At 36.0% G+C, this 18,610-nt stretch overlaps 2 protein-coding genes across 3 annotated transcripts; one reads left to right on the plus strand and one right to left on the minus strand.

Annotated features, from left to right (window-relative positions):
• Positions 1-412: 412 nt before the first annotated feature.
• Positions 413-13,707, plus strand: gtsf1 (gametocyte specific factor 1). 2 transcript variants are annotated; one of them, XM_079402177.1, is made up of 11 exons: positions 436-487; positions 728-892; positions 999-1,108; positions 1,236-1,362; positions 1,493-1,573; positions 1,788-1,851; positions 2,078-2,148; positions 10,765-10,799; positions 11,351-11,460; positions 11,955-12,081; positions 13,166-13,707. In XM_079402177.1, exons 2-9 carry the CDS (start codon positions 808-810, stop codon positions 11,444-11,446), a joined length of 669 nt encoding a protein of 222 aa, XP_079258303.1. In that variant the 5' UTR covers positions 436-487; positions 728-807; the 3' UTR covers positions 11,447-11,460; positions 11,955-12,081; positions 13,166-13,707. The 2 variants fall into 2 exon arrangements, with proteins under 2 accessions (XP_079258304.1, XP_079258303.1); XM_079402178.1 differs by lacking the exons at positions 10,765-10,799; positions 11,351-11,460; positions 11,955-12,081; positions 13,166-13,707 and adding an exon at positions 2,540-4,639 and having other exon boundaries at positions 413-487.
• Positions 13,708-14,816: 1,109 nt separating this feature from the next.
• rprm3 (reprimo, TP53 dependent G2 arrest mediator homolog 3) lies at positions 14,817-15,128 on the minus strand (the record flags this gene model as incomplete). The annotated part of the gene is made up of 1 exon (XM_079403136.1): positions 14,817-15,128. The coding sequence occupies one exon, from the start codon at positions 15,126-15,128 to the stop codon at positions 14,817-14,819; it is 312 nt and encodes a 103-aa protein (XP_079259262.1).
• Positions 15,129-18,610: the final 3,482 nt, after the last annotated feature.

Below are 18,610 nucleotides of genomic sequence, written 5' to 3' on the forward strand. Positions count from 1 at the left end.
GTGGTCGGCTCCGCCCACTTTAGGCTTCAAAAACGCTCTTCAGAAACCTACGAGTGACGTCACGGACACTACGTCCATTTTTTTTACAGTCTATGGATAGGAGTCTTCATTTAAAAAACAGGAGTCTTCTTGCCTCATATATAGATTAATGAACCCTGTTGGCTGAAACCTCAGAATGGTCTGTATAAGGCTGTTAAAATAACCGATAGTCAAAGTCCCCCCCCCCCCCCCCCCCCCCCTCTCCTCCGCCATCTAATTTCATTTGATTGTTTTATTCTATTTTATTTTATTTTATATAAAGCCGTTTCGCTCGTTCTCGTTTGTTTACTGCCTGTATTTGGAAAAGTGTTGACCGTGGTATATAATTATGATAATACAATAATGACGAAGCAAATTGAGGTTTTTAAATAGTGCATCACGTGATCTCAATAGATTGACGTCAGCAGAGGGAGCACACGCTGTGCCTCACGACTACGAAAGACAAGTTGTAAGTGTTCTGACAAGATAATGCTATTTAGAGAATTTAAAAAGTACTTAAAATTGTGATTTTTAAAGAAAACTTGCACGTGTTTTTGATCGAATTTCCTTGACTTTTGGTGTTCGGCGGCCTCCCTTCTTTTAAGTGGTTTGACCGACTTGTTTAAAACGCGCCGTTTTTCTACTCATCAGTTTGTGTATTTTATAGTTTGGTTTGTTTTTCAACTGGGTGGTTTTTTATTTTATTTAGGGTGACATTTTTATGAAATCCAACGGAGCACGGAAGGCCGAGCAAACTAACGTTAGCCAGATCTCCAGAAGGAAGCAAGCATGGCCGCTATTAGATTCGGGAGCAGTGTCGGTCCGTCTGGAGTAAACTCTGAAAATCAACAGCAAGGCTGGAATGAAGAGACCGGTAATGTAGCAGTCCGATTTTTCTATAGGCCTAACACTTTTTAAGTCTCAAATAGTTAAAACGTGTCTGTCTAGTATAGAAAAACAATGGACTCTCGTTTCCACAGATTATGGTGAAGACGCCAGTGACCCCAACAAGATTGTGCAGTGCCCATATGACAAAAACCACCAGATCAGAGCCTCTCGCTTCCCCTTTCATGTGCTCAAGTGCAGGAAGGTGGGTTATTGCAAGGGGAACCTTTTCCATGTGCTAATATTTCATGTAATATTTACTGAAATTGTAAAAAAAAAACAGTGCATTTGGTGTAACGAGAACTTTATCTGTCCACCCCCATCTGTTTCAGAACCACCCCAAACTGGCCAGTGAACTGAAGACCTGCCCCTTTAATGCCAGGCACTTGATTCCCAAGCACGAGTTGTCTCATCACATCGCAAACTGTGAGGACAAGAGGACACTAAATGCTGAAGATGGTTAGTGTGGCATATTTGAGCATGGGCTGTTACTGTGATCATTTCACTGTACTTTCATGTAGAAAAAAGTCTTGTTGTTATTTGGATGAAAATGATAAACTAGTGAAATCATTTTTTATTTTTTTTTAAGGAAATGTGGAGCTGCTGAAGAAGTTTCAGGTGCCTGTTAACACCTGGACAAACCCTTCCCCCAATGAGGACTGGGAAACAGGTCTGCGAGCTGTTGAATGCATGCTATGCCTTTTTGGATGTTTTTGTCTTCATATACTAGGCTTCTACTGTATTTGCTGCGGCATTACCACTTTGCCTAATTTATCTATACATGTATAGTTTCTGGGTTCAGTTTTTATTTTTTTATTTTTTTTATTAAAAGAATAAATCGCTGCTTTGTGGATGATTTCCTCTCTTTGGGCCTTTGATTGCAGAGACTGATGATAATGCTGCTATGTTTGTCTGGGGTGAATCCAACAATCAGCTTGCTCTAAACAAGTGAGTCTTAATGTTCTTTTCCCTTGACAAAAATAATAATAACACCCAGTAAGGCATACATGCAATGTTTCTGAGCATTACATTTTTGGGTAAATTAACCTTGTAATGTTTTGTTGAAAGTAACCAAGTTTAACCACTAGGGGCACTCTTATTTATACTTATTTATTTTTGATAAAATGGGGCTGAAGTGATTTTTGCTTTACATCTGCACTCATGTTTTTGTTAGGCCAGAGCCATCTACCACCATCAGTTTATCCGATGGACTTCGCGCACCACGGACTCTTCCATGGAAACTCTGTAAGCACTAACATTTTTATTTAACCAGGGGTTTTAGCTTATTAACTAGTCTGCTCTTCTGTCTGTGGGTGTTACAAAGGCTCCTGTAGATGGCAGCAGCACCCTTAGCTGATTCAAGCAGTCCTGTGACATTTTCAGGGGCCAGTTGTTTAAACATAGCCGTTATGTCTTAAGACTGTCTTAAGAACTAGTTTCTCAAGATTGACATAGACCAATCTGCTTTTTTGTAACTGAATTTAAAGAAAGTATGACTTGTTTTGAAGGGGGGAAAAAAAAAGAATGACTCATAACTTAAGACTAGTCCAAGCAGTTTATGCTACCTGCCCCTGGCTGTGTATATGTAACAATATTACAGTCTTTCTCACTACCTTTCCTCCCTCTTTTTACTAAGGATGTCACCTCTGGATGGACTTTACTGGCTAATATGACTTATTTAATACTTTGAGCCCTGTGATTTCGAGCCCAACTTGATTAAAATCTACTTGTATTTTAAAGCTTTTAATTTTAAATTGTTGTGAAGTTTCCCTTTTCCCATTTTCTACAAGTTAATACGCTGTCTATAACCAGCTATGGTCCATGTGTAGAGACGCTCCTTATTAAACCAAAGAAGAGTGTCTTATTTCTAAGGAGAAACCATCAGTGCCATTCTTTCTGGACTATTTGCTTTAAACTTTCTTTGCATTTTGTGGAAGGGTTAACCTTTAATCTTGACGTGTATGATTCATTAAAGATTTCTTAATGCAAATCTCTATTGCTTTATTTTTAAATCCATACTGCAACAGAGCACAAATTAATTCAAATTTCTTTTGGGAGTTTGATAAATTTAGTTATAAATGGTCATATTTAACTGAAATTTTACTTAACATTTTACAACAGTTAGGGCTATAGTGATTTTATTAGCTTAATTTAAAATAAATAAATGTCTGTTTTGATGATGCAAAAGCCTTAAAAAAAAAAAAAAAAAAAAAAAAACAACAAAAAAAAACTTGTGCATAATATGGAGTACATTTTTTACACTGCGTTTAGGCTTCAGTTTGCAGAATAACATTGAGTAAGATCTAAAATGTTTTTAAATTCAGGATATTTCTAAATCTCAGTACACTAACAATAGTGTTTATAAATGAACAGGTCATATGCAACTGTAAATTGTTGCATTGTAGGATCTTTGAAAATACACTTTTTTTTTTTTTTTCTTTTTTTTTTTTTTTTTTTTTTTTTTTTTTCTACTTAAGTTTTTGGTTTTAATTACCCTCATTCTTGTATTACAGGTTGTTTTATTTTATTATTTTAAATTTTGAGATCACTGTTCTCGCACAGTGTGCTTTGAGCATTTTTAATTAGTGTGAACGTTCTGTCCTTTTTTCCGTTAGAGTGGCTGCTTTGAGTCACAGAGACGATGGGCTAGTGTAACCCATGTGTCAATATGAACGGAGCATGAGTTAGTATGGCATGGCCACAGGTCTGCCCCCTCTTCCTCATCTCCTGTGCCTTGTTTAACCCGCACAGACAGCTGGCCACACCAGCTCTCCCCTGCTAGCTGCACTGACTACAGACATTTGCTCAAATGACAGGGTCTCTGTGTGTGTGCTTGTGTTTGCGTAGGCAGGGCTGATTGCTCGCCCCCTCTGGCATCTCTGTATATGTGTGCCTGTTAAATACAGCTGTGTAGCGCTTCCTTCAGTGCAGTGTTGCTCCGAGGAGCACTTTACAAGCTCGCTTTCATTTTTAAACTTCACACTTTGGGCATGTGAGCAAATTAAATGCAGTGCTGTTGGAGTTTTGTGATTCTTTGATTTTTCACATTAGTTAAAATTAAAGCCGTATCCTGCAAGATAATGTCCTATACTTAATCTAAAAGTGTTTTTACTTTATTTAATTGTAAGTGTAAAAAGGCTAAAGGATTCATTAAAATGGTGAAATAAATAATGGCCAAGTTTCACTATGTAAAACAGACTTTTGAAAACTTCAATCGGGATCAGTAAGGTTTAATATTTTTGAAAAGAAGTCTCTTATAACAAATCTATTTTTAATGTTGTGAAGGTTTTTTTTTTTTCCTCCTGTAATGGCAAATCGTTCTAATTTTCTATTTTGTGCTCAAGTAACACTTATTTTCAGTGTTGAAAATAATTGTGCGGCCCAATTTAACTTTTTCCAGAATTTGCATGGAAAGTTTAAAAATCACTTAATGAAATTTTGTTCTTAACAATATACGTGAAAAATACAATTCTTCAACAGCGCATTCATTATTTCAAGCTGTTATAATATAGCTTCATGAATGATATTTGGGAAATGCTAAAAAAAAAAAAAAAAAAAATCTCATGAGACCACAGGATTTTTCTCCCATAGCTCATTAATATGGGATAGAATATTGCCCCGCTCCTCAATTCTTTCATTTTTAAGCCATAACTGAACCACATCTGAATGCAGAGACAAATCCTAGATTACACACAAGACATGCTGCAACGTGACTGACAATAAAGATCCCTCATCTGAACGAGCGTGTCAGTTCATCATTAGCCACGATGGTCTGCAGAATGGGACATTACTTGTGGAGCTGACTAGAAATGGGTCACTTGTTCCCGTCAGCTATGCTGAAAGAAAAATAACGCAATGTAGAATTGCATTTGCCTCATTCATCTAGATTTTAATGTAGTCGTTAAAAGGCTATACTTGGATAATAAAATTGAATGTGAATGCATTGTTGTATGAGTGTTGTTCTCTGCCCTTTCTCTGGATTGCTGTATACTATTCATAAGGTGCAAATGTATTCTGTCCTTCAATTAATTTTCCCCAGAGAGCAATTCTAGCAGCCTGTGCTGTCTTTCCGTTCTGCCAGCGTTTTACAGTTGCATCAGAGAGCGCCTAACATCAACATTTGGTTGCTGTTTACTGGACCAAAAATGGTTTAGTATTTCGTAGTTGAGTGAGGTTTTTTTTTTTTTTTCTTTTTTTTTTTTTGTTATAAACCTATCGTTTCACTCCATACTGTCTTTCTGTCTTTTTTTATTTTTTATTTATTTTGTAGTAATATTCCTTATTACTCTTTATTGTAGTAGTGAATAATAGCATTTCCACCACATAATTGACAATATTTGATTGTCATAACTATGACTTGGGTCCTTCATAATTTCAACTTGTCATAATTATAACCGTCAATTTCTACTTTTAAATCTCAACCTTATGACTCTAAAGTTGAAGTTCACATTGACTTTGTCTCTTTTGTCATAATTGACTTCACATCTCTATCATAATTTTAACTTGCTATAATTTTGATTTAGTATCTTAATTTTGATTCGTCAGTTTCAACTTCATAATTTTGATTTTTTTTTTTTTTGTCAATTGACTAACTCAATTTTGATTTTCATCTCCTAATTGACTGTCATAATTTTATTGTTGCCATAATTACGAATTAGGGTCTCAATTTCGATTTAATTTTGTATCAATTTCAACATTTCTTCTAATAATTGACTCATTTTAACTTTCCATGTGACATGACTAATTTAACTCGTTAATTTCAACTGTCAATTTTGTAGCATAATTGTATCATAATTGACTTCATAACTTACCGTCCATTTAAACTTTTTGCCGTAGTTATGACTTAATATCTAAGAATTGACTCATGTCATGAGTTTTTACATTGAATTTTTAAACTTCAGTCGCACTTTGTTTTATGGTCCAGTTCTCACAATTAACCAACTTTTAACTATTACTTTTGCCTCAATCCTAATTTGTTGCGTGTAGGTAGTTAAGTTTAGGTATGGGGTGGCTTAAGGGTTCTAAAATATGGTTATGCAGAATAAGACATTAGTATGTGCTTTATAAGTACTAATAAACAGCCGTTTTGCTAGTAATATGCATGCTAATAAGCAACGAGTAAATGGCAAGAATTGGTCCCTAAGCTGTAAAGCACATTGCACTGTGGTGGTCTGTTGTATGGCATATTTTTAGTTGTTTTATACGTACAGGTACATATGTACACTATACATATTGCAAAAATAGTAGTATGAACATCCAGCTTTTGCTGATTTTAGTTCTAATCAAGTCATTAGTGATATTTTTTTTAAATTGTCTTCAGAAAAGAAGTTTATCTGTTTCTACAGATACTTCGGTCAAAAGTTTCAGTATGGCTAGCAAAACTATAAAGGGGAAAAGACACTTAAGCAATGTTTGATCTTTGGACAAAATTGATTTTAAAGAAGTTATATTCTTCAGTGTTCTTTTTGCTGTAAATTCATCCAACATCAAATTTCCCCCCTTTTCTATTGATTTTATTTTTTCCTTTATTGGTGAGCCAGCATTAAACCTTGATTTGACTTTAACAAGATTTTCTCAATGCAGAGCAGTGATGCACTTAAAGCATTCAATATTTGCTTTAAATAGTGCTCTCTCTGTTTGTAAGGGTTCCTGAAGCCCAGACAGTACAATTAGTGGGGGAAGGATGCCTAATAAAGGTGTATTATTTGCATGCAATGTGATAATTGAAGGACTCCGAGCGTGAAGTTTCTGCACTGTCTGGGTCACCATCTGAGTAAGCACCGTGTGAAAGAGCTGCGCTGCAGTTTGAGACTTGCATGTTTGAAAAGGTTCAGCAAGACATTTCTGACAGAAACCCATGGGAAGTTCAGTCATGCAGAGCGAGTGGGTAGACCAGCATAAATTTGATTACATCACTGTTCCTTAAGACTCAGAGAACTTGCCTTATATTACCATTTAACATGATTGCTTTAGTTATTGTTTATAACAGTTTTCTGAAATACTTGACTACCATACCATATGGCTACTTGCATGTCTCTCCCATCACAGCGCTGACTCACAATCTCTTGTTTCATACAAACTCACAAGACTTTAGTATATTATTGGAATATTGTGTGTTCATCTTGTAGCTATAGGCAGATTTTGTACTTTTTTTTTTTTTTTTAAGATTAAGATATTATACACTCAATATTTTACTACTACTTGTGACACTTCACAATTGATGGTTTGTTATTTAATTAACTTGTACACTAGAGTTTTATTTGGCATCTTATGTTGTTAATTGCATAATTTTAGTGTCGTGTGTTACCATGTTTTGTATTTGCATGACACCATGCACCTCAGCTATTTACCACTACTTATTTACCACCGCAGCTTGTGGAAAAGCTGCTTGTTGATGAGCTTTGATTCATCATGTATTTCTCATCACCAACATACAGTTTTTACTGAAACGTAAAGTGTTGCTGGTTTTTGTTTTTTTACCTTTTTTTTGCAGTGAAGATTTTAAACCGTAATAAAAACTAAGTTTTTATTTTTTTGCATTCAAAAACGCAGAGTCAAATGAAATTCAAAGTATGTCTTCCTCATATGACTTTGAAATCAACACCCACAAAACTCTCGCAAGCCTTTCATCAGAAAATAAAATGGGTAATAATATACAGCCAGCAACTCAAGCTGTCAATTCTCATTGAAATCTAGTTATGCAATATTTGGTGCGCTGTACAAACATTTGCGCTTTGCAGTACTGTGGCAGGGCTTAAAATGCCTTTTGCTGTCAATCACATTTAGACTCATTGGACTGAACAAAAAGGAAGGGAAGGGGGAAAAAACAGTGTCACTTCCTGTTCCTCACACACCACTGGAGTGATGGGTCGCTCTGTCCTGACTGTGATGGAAAGGTATTGCAGCTGCTACTTCCAAATGCTGAGCTAAAGTCTGAGGCTCAGGGGATGACAGTGAGCGCATTAAAGCATTTGTGCATGCAAAACGGAGACAGGCATTCAGAGGGATAGAGAACAATAGCAACTAAATTAGTAGGGTGAATTAAAACTGGTGAGAAAAGTCTGGACATCATGGTGCCTCATGTCAGTTATTAAAGTTTCTGTGGGTGTATGATTAATACCATACTAAGGCTAGGCAAATAGCAGCCTGTTGTTTTTCTCCAAAGCTAACAGCTGTGTGACCGTGAAAACTCAGTCTTTCACATTTGCAAAGACTTAATTAAGCCACAGCCTCCCCAAAGAACTCCATTCTAGGACGGACTTCTGAATGAAGGATTTCTGTATATTGTATGTTGAGGGTAACTGAGGCTATGAGATGGTGTGATTTAAACGCAGCAGTTTTACTCCCCGAGTCACGCAGTTAGTCTCCAGAGAATCTTTTTTAGGCCGTGTCCCCCGTGGCTTTTCGGCAGACCCTTGATTTTGTATAACATCTGTCAGCGATGAATAAAAATACTGATTACTTGTGGGAGTTAAAGCTGTCAGATATGATCTAAAAGGAAGAGATTTCATTGATGGCGAATGGTTTTGGATTCACCTCAAAGTAGTTTAGGGCATTGTTATAATTGTTTCTCTGTAAGTATAAGTCTCAGTGACGGGTGGTGGCAAAGAGTGACTTCCTGTGTGCAAAGAGGTTTACTGAAGAATCACTATAAAAATCTGAAATTATGTCTACCTACTTGAGTTTTACACAATGGCTTGTTGCATAACAGGTTAAGGTGGTTGCATCCCACCTAGACCCTTTTTTTATGCTTTTCACATTTATGCTAACATGTATTGTAGAGGCCTCACATTTTTTCCCCTCTTTTTACTGACATTTCCCCTGCTCCATAGCCTTTCTCTAGCTCTGTCAGTTTGTAATGCCACGTCACTTCTCAGGACCGTACCGCTGTCTGACAGCCACTACCACCGGGAGTGACCTTTTCTTCCATTCCTTTCATCCATGCTACCACTCGCTCTCCCTCTATCTTTAAAGAAGGGCTGAAGAAATATAAAGCAATCACGGCATCAATCATTCAGTGGCTCTCTGGGGAAAATTCATGAGAACCCGTAGCAAGATTCTCATGATATTCTGAGGGAGAAAAATAACATCTGCATAAATGTCAGAGCACAGGCTGAAAAAAGCTTAAATTTTTTTTTTATCTCCTAACTGTGAAATTTTTTAAATATTTAAACAACAGATGAGCATAAAGATATCTACCCATAATATATATTCATCCTAGAATGGCCCAAAGAGAATCTGCAATATTATACACGCATGTACTGCATTCATTTAAACAAAATGCAGGATTGGGCTATTAGTAAACTAAAACCATAAACTTGCAAGAAACTAAAAGTGAAATAAAAATGAATAAAAACTATATAAATTTAAATACAAAATAAGAAAATATAAAAATAAAAACCAGTTCAAGATATTTATATAAACCTATAATAGTATCTCAATTACTAAACACAAAAATCATACTATGCTGTTTTGGTGCTCAAAAAACATTCATTTTTATTATGTTTAAAAACAGTTGAGTTGCTTAATATTTTTGTGCATGAATCAATTTTTTCAGGATTCTTTGATGGACAAAGTTCAAAAGAATAGCATTTATTTGAAATATTTTTTTGTAACATTATAAATGTCTTTACTATGGCATTTGATTAATCTTTACTGAATAAAATATGAATTTATTTTTTATAGTATAAGAAACCAGCATCTGTATGGTAAAGCAGTGCATTACAAGCTTCATATAAAGCACTGTGAATAAAAATAAAAAAGCAGCAGTGGCCAGTTACATGTGTGCGGGTGGGGTCTGGTGAGCTGAATGTCCTAGGATTGGGGTCAATGATATAGCATGCAGCCTTAATCTCTAATTTGGATTTTGGTTCCCTATTCTCGATTGCATGTTTTTCAGTACCATCTGTTTTAAGGCACTGAATATAGTAACATCTTTGGCATGTTTTCAACAGTCACATGTATTATACAGTGAATGGCTTTGACCGTGTTCTTATGATGTCATGCTTGTATGCAGCAGTATGTGTACAAGGTATTATCCAACTGATTTTAGAAAATTATGCAACATCTCTGTAATGTTACCTTCAGGTTTTGGTTATGAACACTGATATGAGATGCTGACTGCAAATAAATATAAGGCCAATCTTTTGCATAATAGTTTGTTAATGGAATTAAGAAACTAATGGCTGCAGGTTAAGTTACATAATGTTATAGTTTGCATGCTACAGTCATTACACAATTCATTCACTTCCATATTTGTGGTTCAAAAGTACTGTCTTAAAATAAAATGCACCACTTGTTATGTTCTCCTCAGGCTAAAGCTTGTGTGGAAAGGCAGCTGGTGAGTCAGCAGAATGTCAAATTAAAAAGCTGACATATTTTGTGTCATTCTAAGCTTTTTAGCTGCTTGTTGGTGGAAAAACATTGTTGCAGTTTAAAATGTTAACATCAGCCATCTGTTTTAAGCTTCCAAGGACATGAGCTGTTAACAGAATTAAAACGTTTGATGGCCTTTTCTACCAAATATGAATATTAGATTAATTTTATATTTGTGGAGAGATTAAGTCCACCAAAGCTTAGCTGTAAGTGATCTGCACTGTGGTGTAATGCAGCTGCCAAGATACCTACACGCTTAAAAGTGCTGGGTTATTTCCGTAAACACATTGTTGGGTTAATTGTGCTGGGTCATAATTCTGGGTTGTTTGAGGTACTGTAAACATAGTTGGGTTGTTCATGCTGGGTCAAATGGACTGCAAGGGGTTCTTCACCACTGAACACCTAGGTTGGGTTATTTTGACCCTGCCGGTTTGTTTATTTTTCCTCCATCGAATTTTCTGGATTCTTCACTCGTCTCGTCATCAGACAGTCAAGCAACTCGCAGCAAGCAGGATTATAAGGTAAATTAATGACAATATGATTATTTACCTCTATTTTTAATAAGCTGTGGTAAGAGCACACTGATTTCACGGTTAATGTGATATTTGATCTGTCGCTGTGCGGGTTAACATTCTGTAAACGAAGTAGCCGCCTACACTTATTTTTTTTTTGACACAGTCTTCAACAGTCTCTTTATCGTTATATGTGTGTGCGTGCAAAGTTTTATTTATATATATATATATATATATATATATATATATATATATATATATATATATATATATATATATATATATATATATATATATATATATATATAAAAAACGCCTCATGGAAAAGGTATGAACTATCATTAGGTTAATTTGAATACATGGTATTTTAGTGAATGCTTGTTGCTTTAATCAGAACACGAGGTTAGAAGTTAGAGAGGCCATGTAAAGTGTTCTTTGTTACTGTTAGAAATAATTTGTATTCGAGATTGATGAATAATAGACAGATCACTGGATTTCCAGGCTGGCATACTATATGGTTTTGCTAGCTTTTAACCCAGTTTTTCATCCTTATTTTACAGAATCTCTTTTGCCTCCCAAAAACATTTGAGAAATGGTGGATTCACAGCAATCGGTCTACAAGCATCCCAGAAATCTTGGAGTTCCCAGACTTCTAGAAAAACTTGGCATGGTAAGAAATCATTTTGATTTTATGGTTTCGTTTACAGAAATTTGAAATGGTTAAGTTGCTAGTGGGGTTGTGCAGATAGACGATATAGTGTAATGACGATGGTCAGAGATATCGTTGAAAGCTGATGTCTTTGTCGATAGTCAAGTAGATATTACAGGAGCTGCCCCCCATCTTTAAAATGTGAGCACATTGTTTTGTGAGTGTACACAGCAGCAGCACCTCTGCCTTAAGGTCACTAACATCTACATATTCCTAATAAATTACATTATGTTTGTCTCAGGATGTCATTAATGTAGGCTGACTAAGTCACACTTCAGCCATGCCATTGTCACGTGGTCTGCCTGTGTCATTTGTTTCTGATCCAATCTATTTAAATCCAATCCGATCCAAGCTATTTTATGGAATGAAGACATTTTCACAGGAAAAGTGTTTTAATGTGTCGTTTTGATTGAGATCAGTTTCACAGTTTGCACTGTATTATTCTTATGGTTTAGATTCTAAAAAGGAGAGTGCTTTCAAAGTACTACCCACTCTGCTTTCCCAATCAATATTCAAGAACAGGAAAGGTCTTCAAACCCACAACCACGGAATCCTGGAAGTCATTAATTTGACGTACAACATGCAAGTTATCTTTTACTTTTTCTACTCCATACACAGTACTGTGTAAAAGTTTTAGGCCACTAGTATTTTCACCAGTTAAAAAATGGTTTTAAGTCAGTTATTTCTATCTTTTGCTGTAGTGTCAGTAGGAAATATCAGTTTACATTTCCAAACATTCATTTTGCCATTAATTGTAATAATCCAGTGAATGTCTGACAACAGCCAGTGCTCCACACAGAGATCTGATCATCATCCAGTCTGTCTGGAATGACATGAAGAAACTGAGACCGACTAAATCCAAAATAACTGTGGCAACATCTCCAAGATGCTACAAGAAACCTAGCTGTAAAGCTACAGTACTGTTAAAAGTTGTAGACGCTTGTGAAAAAATGCTGTAAAATGAGGATGCTGTCAAAAATAATGTCATAAATAGATTTCCTTTATCAATGAACTCCTTTTAACTAAATTAAATCAACATTTGGTGTGAGCATCCTTTGCATTTAAAGCAGCTTTTGCCCTCGGTGCATTTGTGCATAGTTTTTCAGGAAGCTTTGCAGTGAGGTTTCTTGAAGCATTTTGGAGATGTTGCCACAGTTCTTCTGGATTTAGTCTTTCTCAGTTTGTTTCTTCCAGACAGACTGGATCAGATCTCTGTGTGGAGCGCTGGCTGTTTTCAGACAATCTCGCTGGATTATTACAATTAATGGTAAAATGAATGTTTGGAAATGTAAACTGATATTTCCTACAGACACATTACAGCAAAAGATTGAAATAACTGACTTAAAACCATTTTTTTTAGCTGGTTAAAATACTAGTGGCCTAAAACTTTTGCACAGTAGTGTGTGTGTTTGTTATTGGGGGCTTTAAATACCTCATTTATGCCATGTTGGTTGGATGAAATTTAGGTAGACCCTAACCAAGAAGTGCCAGTAAGCAGGAAAAAACCTAAATCAGTAGCACAAATATTTTGTTTGAGCAACCTTTACCAGACCCAGTTCACAGGAAAACCCTGATGGTTTGGCTGATTTCCATAAAATACACTTAAATGTTACAACTTGTAAAAATGAAAGTTATGTTGCAAGACTAAGTGTCGTGTAATTAACAGGTGGGGACCAACATGGTGATGCATTCCTGCAGATTTTGTGCCTTGCTGACGAGACAACGACATCCCATACCTTCACCATTGTTTCGGGCTTGAGGCCATTTATCTTTTTCAAGTCCTTTTTTTGTGCTTTATGTTAGCTACACTAACATCTTCCTTCCTGGGAATTTCTCCAGCATGCAGTACATCATATTGATGGACATGAGTCTTCATGTGTGAAGTGTTTGAGGATAACAGTTTTTTCTGGCCACTTGTAACATTTACATTTTGTCACATGTATTGTCTTTTGTAGGTCTCTTTGTTTGGCTTGGTTTTAATGCACAATGTTTGGACTGATTCTCATGTGGCAATAATCAATTTCATAGTGTTATGATGCTGCAATGTTGACACAGAATAGGAATCTACAAAGTTTTGTTTTTAAAAAAACTGATCTACAAAAAACGTTGTTTTATTTGTGTTTGGATGTAACGTGTAACAGTAGCACCCATTCAAAAATTGTTTTAAAAAGAAATGTGAAAACTCATTAAATTGATGTTTACAGTTGCATTTTTTGTGATGTGTAATTGTATTACAGAAAAATAATAATTTTACTTTCCTTTGTGTTTGTTATTTATTATTATTGGTAAATATAAAGGTAGCAAGGCAATGAGACAACAAATAACCCAATGTTTAGGTAATGTTTAACCCAGCAACAGTTAACCTGACCCACTGGTTGGGTCAAATAAACAACCCAGCATATTTTGGGTCAAATGGTTAAACCCAAAACAACCCAGCGTGTGTTCGGTCACATAGTTACCCGGCGGCAGGGTTAAGATTGGGTTATTTTTTTAACCCAGCATTTTTAGTGTAAGGAAAAGATGAACTAATATGCTTCCGTGTGGAAAAGGTCATGTGATAAATGAAAATTAAATTCATTTGTTGTCCCTTTCTTTCTTGCATTTTTTGTTTTTGTTTTGTAGAACTTCTTTCACGTTTTTTCCTCTACGGAAGCCACTATTGGACCTTTGCAACTGACCTGCAGAGGTTGAGTAGTCATGTATCTGATTTTTGTGATATATCAGAATACAATTTATGTATTTATTAAGAATGTGAAATGTGATGGCTGCTAGTTAATCATCTAACCTGATGGACAGATACAGTTATAATTGCCTGTTAACTGGATTTTCATGTTTTGAACCTTTGAAAAAACTAAAATGTCATCTAGGAACTAAAGTGGAACAGTATTTTTAGAGTTCTCCTTTTAATTCATTTTGCATGCAAGTTCTCACAATCATTCTTTAACACATAAAGAAATTCTTGAATACTTTCAACAAGTCACATGAATCAATTCAGCTAATGTAAATGCAAAACAAATCTCAATTTCAAATGATCTGTCCTGTATTAATGAATTTGTCCGGTTATCTTTCTCTGCTCTTGTTGTTTCCAGGTGTCTTCATGATGTGTTTTGAAAGATGTAGACAAATATTCATTACCACACATTTCTGGGTTTTAAAAAAGTTGAATGCTTTGTTCGGTCTCCATTGTTTGCGACATTAACAGGTTCTGATCCAAGATGAAATATATAAAAATACATTGTTCATCATTGGCATGAGAATCATACCAACAGGTGTCGTTCATGAGAGATTGCCAGTTTGTGTCAGATTTATGGCACGACTCATGCAGCAATCATAATAATGTCCGCATCTTTGGAAGGTCTTCTGTCCTCCACCAGCAGATTTATTAAACTCTCGGACTTGATGAGTAGATTGCAACCGAGGAAAAAGACGCCAAAAATGACCGTCAGTGACAGCACGCAGAGAACCGCGATCTGCACCAAACGCATGATGAACTGATCGCGCTCGTCCTGAATCGGTGACCCGAACCCGTCGCTCGTGATCACCGAGAAGTTGCAGCATCCTCGAACGCTTTCCAAAGGCTGCTTCGCTGTAGAGATCGTCCGGTTCAGTAGTCCTTGTGAAGCATTCATGTCGAGTTTTCTGTGTCGTGTGTAACGCGTATTGACGTATTATTAACTTCCAAAGGGTCCTGGGTTTGCCAAGGTCACTTGTACGTTTACATGGATATAGTTTAAACGTCAAGAAAAAAGTCGTCAAAGCGTCGGTTTGTGGCAGATAGTCTGGTTTATGTGCTACATATGATGGAGTACATCATCCAAGCATCTCTGCAGCAGTCTCAGTGATGTCTGGAAGAGCGCACTCCGGTATTTTAGTGAGCCTTGGAGCGCGCGCTACGCGCGCACACACACACACACAGACAGACAGACAGACAGACAGAGAGACACACACACGCATGTTGGTTTTGTGGTTTATGGGGACTCTCCATAGGCGTAATGGTTTTTATACTGAACAAACTGTGTGTGCTATTGCCCTACACCTAAACTTAGCCCTCACAGGAGACTTTGTGCATTTTTAGATTTTCAAAAAAAACACCATTTAGTATGTTTTTTTTTTTAAAGCCTTTTGAATTACGGGGACATAGGCAGTGTCCCCATAAACCACCTTCATATTGTAATACCTCTGTCATACCCATGTCATTATACAAATTTGTGTCCTCATAAACCACATAAACATGCGCACACACACACACACACACTTCTGAACTCAGTGACCATGGGGCGTTTGAGGGAGGGGATGTCTTAAAAGTATGTACCTGTTCAAACAAAATTCAGTAACCACGAATGGTTTTCTTCCTTTTTTTTTTTCTTTTTCAAAAGTTAGTGTACTCCGTTACCAAAGAGAAACCGCGTATGTCAGAGTTGATCATCTCGAAGATAAATTTGTGAAGTAAATTCAAGATAAATCAAGGTAAGCCTAAATGTCACTAAACAGAATTATTTATTTTTTTATCCTGTGCCATTTGAAATCAAGTTCTGAAAATATTGTTTATTTAAGCGTGTTTAGGATAGAATAATATAATAAATTACATCATAAAATGCTAGCTATGAAATTTAGTGGGTCGGCCACTTTATTCCAAAAACGACTAAAATATAAATTCCACCACCATAATTTCCATCATAGTGTTTTGAAATGTGGTTAAATGTACTTTCTTCGATTCCGAGTTTCAGTAACAAATCGACAACACAATTATGCTGTGACGTTCCACCGTCGAAAATTGTAATAAAGTAATTAAATAAGTGTAAAAAGTGAGGTTTAAGGGTGGTTCAATTTATAAATGTCCTCATATATCTTTATAAATAGACAAAATGTCCAATAGTGGAAAGCAACACCCCGCAATTTATGCAGTGATTCGAATAACTTGGTGTAGCTCTACATCGGAACGCTAGATGGCAGTATTACCCTGCTTTACCAGTGGAGCTGGCTGCACCTAGGCGTTTTCTGTATCATTACACACACACACACACAAACACACACGCTCAAAGCTATAAGGATTGAATCAATTAGCCATTTCTTTTACAGCTACACAGATGAAGTTTGGCCTTCAGGTGAATCTTGTGTTTACTTTAGTGTTGGTCACTTTCACAACATTGAGAATAGTCCCACACAAAAATGTGCACAATTCAGTTTTTTTTTTTTTTTTTTTTTTTCAATGTTATATTACTTTTACATCCTCAATGGCATAACTTTATTTTGAATGCCAAAGCAACACAAATGTATGCACAAATGTGATTTTCAAGTGCACACTTTTTGCCTTGGATTCTTGATGGAAAACATCAAATGACATGAATTCTATCTCTCCTTTTTACAATGAAACACATTATCACACTTATCTGAAATTCATCACAGCCTGTGTATATACATAGTTCTTAGTCTTACAGAAAGTTATATTTAATGTTATTTGAATATTTTTAATGACAAATACTTTAATTCTGAATGACTAAATTGCTTTCATCAGCCATTCACCTCATGCTAGCGTTGCTCAGAGATTCACCTTCAACCTTTTGCTTTTTAGAACGCATATGTAATTGCTGGTTTACGATTACTCTCTAAGGATAGGCTGATGATCTTTCCAGATGCATGACAACTTTTTAACGTTATCTAATTAATATTATACAAGCTAATTCCTGTCCTTTAAATTGATTGGCCGAGGGCCATTCCAAGAGAGCTGATATACAGTCCAGCAGCACTGGAACTTTTCACTCTTAATATCACTCTGCTTGAACATGTTAGCAGGGTTCCTGATGGGCTGACAGTGCAAATATTGATCACGCTTGACTACTTTATTATTCCTTTTTTTATTGCTTTTCACCTCAAATAATTAATTTTAATAAATTATTAAAATTTTTATTTTTAATGTATAGAAAATAATAATATTTTTATTTTACTATAATGAATACTACAATAATACTATTTGTATTTTAATTATACATTTATTTAATCTGGTCTAAAATTATTAAAATTCTTTATTACTACTTATAAAATGTGACAAAATCAAGCTCATAGTGGTTATACATTCTTTATCAGACTATACTGAGATTGGCATAAACCAGATGAGGTTAATTTATGCTGTCGAAAAAGGGGGAACATTATTTGCTGTAACTGGAATATTGGTAGCAGGTAAATTAGTCAGCACCATGTTGTTAGCAACTTGTTTCCGTTTTACCGTGGCGCAGGATTTTCCTCAGGTCCAGGTGAGAGTGATGGTGTCACTTACACTTGCCAAGTAGTGATAATCCCAGAGGGGCCTGACTTTGGGAACATGCACTCCATCACATCTAAGTGCCGTTATTGATTTCATGTGATGAGAGGTTATTTTTAAACTCAAGGCTAATGTTGGGGACCGGCAATCCCCACCCACGACACCCTTCTGGAAGCCCAAAATATAATTCCTCTGGGGAACAACGTGTACACTGAGAGGAATCTATGCCTGTAGTGTGTGGGAGAAATAGAGTGTGTGTGTGTGTGTATTAGCAGGTTAGAATGTGCTCTCATGTTTGTGTAAGATATACAATCTAAAATTACATGCATAAATGGAAAAAGTTGGAAGGAGAAAGCAAATTATTTCTAATTTAAAAAATATGGAAACACTGCAGTTCGTGTCAGATTCGACTTTATTTGCAACAGAACAATTGGCGTAGTTGTTTTACTCATTCATTTGCATTCTGTAAAAGTATAAACCTGCTCAGCCAGTTTCATAGACCGGATCCTGCCTTTTGTGGTTGACAAAACATGTGAATTGAGTGAAATGCCATGTTAATACAAACAGAGCAATTTTTACTATATATCAGTTGAAATGTGCGACATTCTGCCTGTTCTCACTGTGTCTCGTGGTAAAGCTGGTTTTCTAACAGCTGTGTTGTAACAATGCAGTTGCTGGGTGAACAGGCCTCGCTGCACATATTGAAGCATTCCCTGCGGGGTCATGCCGCTCTAAGAGGGGATCCCTACGTGACCAACTGAGTGTAAATAATTTATGCATTTAAGGTGTCAAATCCTAAGGAATGAGTTTTTCTTTAATAAGATACAGGAGCTCAGTATAGTTAAAAATAAC

The sequence above is a fragment of the Barbus barbus genome (assembly GCF_936440315.1).
Source record: "Barbus barbus genome assembly, chromosome: 41".
In the NCBI taxonomy this organism is placed as follows: Eukaryota; Metazoa; Chordata; class Actinopteri; order Cypriniformes; family Cyprinidae; genus Barbus; species Barbus barbus.

What these genes read in the sequence shown, in the direction of transcription:
- gtsf1 (XM_079402177.1), top strand. Translation starts at nt 808, where the DNA reads ATGGCCGCTATTAGATTCGGGAGCAGTGTCGGTCCGTCTGGAGTAAAC. An exon ending in CAATGAGGACTGGGAAACAG is followed by an intron (nt 1,574 to 1,787) that starts GTCTGCGAGCTG and finishes CTTTGATTGCAG; the next exon opens with AGACTGATGATAATGCTGCT. An exon ending in AATCAGCTTGCTCTAAACAA is followed by an intron (nt 1,852 to 2,077) that starts GTGAGTCTTAAT and finishes TGTTTTTGTTAG; the next exon opens with GCCAGAGCCATCTACCACCA.